General features: G+C 30.2%; 1 protein-coding gene across 1 annotated transcript; it reads right to left on the reverse strand.

Moving 5' to 3' along the window:
• Positions 1 to 299: 299 nt before the first annotated feature.
• LOC132752841 (uncharacterized) lies at positions 300 to 3,534 on the reverse strand. The gene is made up of 4 exons (XM_060743228.1): positions 3,450 to 3,534; positions 2,648 to 2,683; positions 1,645 to 1,736; positions 300 to 808 (listed from the first exon to the last, which is right to left on the reverse strand). Exons 1-4 carry the CDS (start codon positions 3,505 to 3,507, stop codon positions 416 to 418), a joined length of 579 nt encoding a protein of 192 aa, XP_060599211.1. The 5' UTR covers positions 3,508 to 3,534; the 3' UTR covers positions 300 to 415.
• Between the last annotated feature and the right edge of the window lie 669 nt (positions 3,535 to 4,203).

Raw genomic sequence — 4,203 nt, forward strand, 5'->3', positions numbered from 1 at the left:
ACACTCAGCGACTTATTTATGTTTCCGTGAATGCGCCACACACATAATTATAATCGAAATTTCATGAACATAATTCTTCCAGTTTATTCATTTAGGTATGATATTCATTAATATGCAAACAAAATATTCTGATACTTACAGATTGCCCACTATAGCGTATTACCCCTTCACTATACAAATGCATTTTTTATAGTATCAGGTATTCATATATATATATATATATTTATCTTGCAGTCATTTAAGTCTGAACCACATCTTGATTTAAATAAATAAATAAAAACGAATACGCATAATGAATGGCTGACTGAAATTTATTGTCCAAATACGTTTTTGTATAACAAAAGGGAAATGTGATAGATATTGTCCATTAAAACATAAATGTTCTTAATAGAATCCCTTGAAATTATTATCTTTTTTATATTCTTGTCGAGATCATCGTTGATCCAATACTCGAAAACATTGGATCATGTATTTTACAATCTACTGATACAACGTCTTCCAAACACAGGCCCCGAGAGTTAGTATCTCCTTGTTTGATATGGTGGATATGTCGGAGATACGGGTGCCATCGGATTAAACGTTTGTATGATGGATTAATTGGTCTAACGGGTGCCATCGGATTAACGTTGTATGATGGATTAATTGGTCTAACGGGTGCCATCGGATTAACGTTGTATGATGGATTAATTGGTCTAACTGGAGGAACAGGATCGACTGGTATAGTTGGTAATACTTGAGCACCGCCGTAAGAAGTTCTCCCAGTATTTACATCAGTCGGTCCACAGTATCTCAATGTACATATGGAAGGCTGACAAATAAATAAAAGACATGAGTTGTATAAATATAAACTTTATATCAGACAGAACAAATAACATTCAATAAGCAGTGTATATAAACACTTGTTTAACTGAAAAAATAGATAATTTTAATTATCGCATTCTGATATTCAAAACAAACATGGTTGTAAGGATTAAAAAAAATAAGTATAAAAATAGTCCAAAATGAAAATCTTAAAAGTTGCCAAAAACAACAAGATTGAGAATATTGCATGATTCGTTGATGGTCCTGTACATAGTCGGCATTGTTAAAGATATACTATGCTCATTCTTGAGTAAAATATTTTAATAACAGAAATTTATTGAAATCTATGAAGTTGTTACTTAATATGTCTAATTTGAAAAGAAAATAATGAATAAACTATGTATGGCAAGCTGTGTTCCCTATTACAGGTCAAGTAAAGTTTGTCTTTTCTCAGTTTTTTTAATGACACTATATATTCATAGTGTGACCACTTAAACTTTGTGTAGAATTTTAAACATAACATATCTACTTTGTGTGAACCCAAAACATGTTTAATTTATATTTACAAAGAGACTGTGTAGCAGTTGTCAGTATTTTCTAATATAAAATGTGATCATAATTTATCTATAAATGCTATCTCGACGAAAACGGCGTTTCAGCTGAAATTTAGGAGCAATATAACATTGAGTATAAAGTAATGGTACTTGTCGACTGTAAAGGTTGGCCTTATGGTAATAAAATCTCTCAAATGAATATTTCTCAGTTTAAAATTAATAGAAGTATAAGTGTATTAAAGTAATGAGATATTTTATACAGATTATAAGTTAAAATATGTAAACATACCACGCCAGCTTGTCCACAAATACACGTGTTACAGCCATCAAAATAATTCTGACCTGGTTGAATACGACGTCCCAAATAATCAGTGCAGCATGCTAAAGATACATAATATATATTACAACATAGTGTATTATAAAGGTATATTGAAGATTGAAACTGCTCATAAATACGATACAGAATTATCTTAAAATGCATCCAACTTTTAAAAAATATGAACTTAAATCCTGAAATACAAATGCAGGAAATAATCTTATTTCTAATGTTGAACTTAAATTATGTTAAATCTAATGCTGACATTGCAATAAGATTCACTATATGGTGATATAATACTAAACTGAATATACAGCAGATTAGGAACATTATTCAGAAACCGAACACTTTATCACGATGCCTGTAATACGTAAGTCCAGTAAGGTCCAGTTGAGATTTTTTTATATTTTTTTTTTTGATAATGCATTATTTTAAATGGAATATATTGTAAGACCTGATAATTGTAGTCTTCAATGTTTTTCAGGAAAAATAAGTAGATATAATTTTTCATGAAATGAAACGGCCTGTTTTGACAACAATCATAAATTTACGTTGTTTCACATTACGACAAAAATATATTGATTCCCCTACTACCCCTGCCCCACCCCCAAAAAAGAACAAACAAAAATCCACGTATAGGTTATTCAATTGAATGAGCAGGCTCTATACATCCCATATAATAATGGAATTTTAAAAAAAAAATTGAGGAAAATAAATCTTTGACCGTCTTTACTATAACTTTTCTGTCCCACGCACGAGACAATAAGTCACGTGATACAAAGACCGTGGTTATATTTATAGTTTAGTTTATACAAGTTCATTTTAGTTCGATTGTGTTGGAAGCTTTAAGCTTATTGAAACACTCTCGAATCCGTTCCTAGAACCAACCAGTACTAAGCAATGAATGTAAAGCTCAAGGAAACAACAGCTAGAGATAGATTTCTGATTCATTCAGCTACAAAGACAGCTTACTTACTTTGTTGGTTTCCAACGTATGTTCGTGTATGATATGCTGAAAATGATAGTAAAATATCGATGATTAATTTAAATTTCGCTCTATCTTTACACAAATCATGTTAGCGTTAAACTTAAGTTAAACATCTGAAAAAATGTGATCCCTCGGAAGCATTAAAACAGCAAAATTACATGAAAATTGCAGACTCGGTTTGATTGAGTCTGTACATGAGGGATTATGAAAATGTGCAACATCCCTCACGCACACTAGCACCGGCGAGCGGTACTTAATTCTACAACATTTAAAAGCGCTGGACTCAATGATCCCGAAGGTCCAGAAAAATGTAACAACACTGAAGTGATGTACAATTGTTACGACTAAAGTTCCTTATTTTCCACTTCTAATGCATCAGCGCTAATTATTGAACGACTTGAATAGAACTATATCAAGCCACCTCAATTTGAGAATAAAAGTAAGAAATGAAGTTATACGAATGTAATGCAATATTGATTATTTAATATACTGAAACACGACTTTACGCTTTCTTTGTATAACGCACGGGGTTCGCAATGTGATAAAATGGTTTATCTTAAAATGCATACAAATGTATATGTAAATGGAATTTCATTAAATAAGAGATAAAACATGTATTTTTCCAGAGAAAGTGGAAGCAGCGATTTACAGATACTCTCCGTCTGTTTGATCATAACTATCTAGAAAATTAAAACGAATATAGCAAAGAAACTGAAAGTTAACTAACAAATCTTGTAATCAAACTAAAAATAAATGTATACTGTAAAACGAACAAACGCAAGAATCTCACTAGCATATGTTGATAACGAACATCCAAGCACGAAACAGACGACAACAGATATGTTCATTTTGAAGTTGTATATAGCAGATCTGCAGCTTAACTCTCCTGTAAGTAAAGTTGAACGTTAATGAAAAGTATTTATATCAATTTTTTCAAGGAAGCAGTTTATCATATTCAACTTTCAAACGAAAATATTATTGCATTTTCATTGCAATGATGAAACAAATAAAAGAAAAATTGGATGATAAGCAATGATGTAAGAACATATGTAATTCTAATTACATAAAGTGTGACATCATGTCCTTGCCTTATGTGCTGTGTACTTAATGAAATAAACGTGTAATGTTACAATAATTTAAATAAAAAATTCACTCATATGTGAAATAATTTTCATGCTGTCATGTTTTCGTCTGTGTTAATACATACAATTAAAGAGGACACTTTGGTCATGAAAGCTGGAAAAAATGTAAACCTTACACTTCCTTATTATAATAATCTTTTAAACACCCTATTTCTTAACAATATATGCAGAGCATATTAGATAAAAATTGCTTAATAATATTAAATCATATCTTATAAATTCCTTGTACCAAATTAAGTTTACAAGAATAGCATTTTTTTTTTCATTTCAATAAACATATAATAATCATAATGGAAAATGACTATTTTGTTTATTATCATGACAATATTTACAAAATCGCCGTGGTAAAGTCTTTATTTATTCTTTAATATTTTCTTCAAAAATATTTGGTATACCAAACTA

This window comes from Ruditapes philippinarum, unplaced genomic scaffold (assembly GCF_026571515.1).
Source record: "Ruditapes philippinarum isolate M1 unplaced genomic scaffold, ASM2657151v2 ctg1412_1_1_1_1, whole genome shotgun sequence".
In the NCBI taxonomy this organism is placed as follows: Eukaryota; Metazoa; Mollusca; class Bivalvia; order Venerida; family Veneridae; genus Ruditapes; species Ruditapes philippinarum.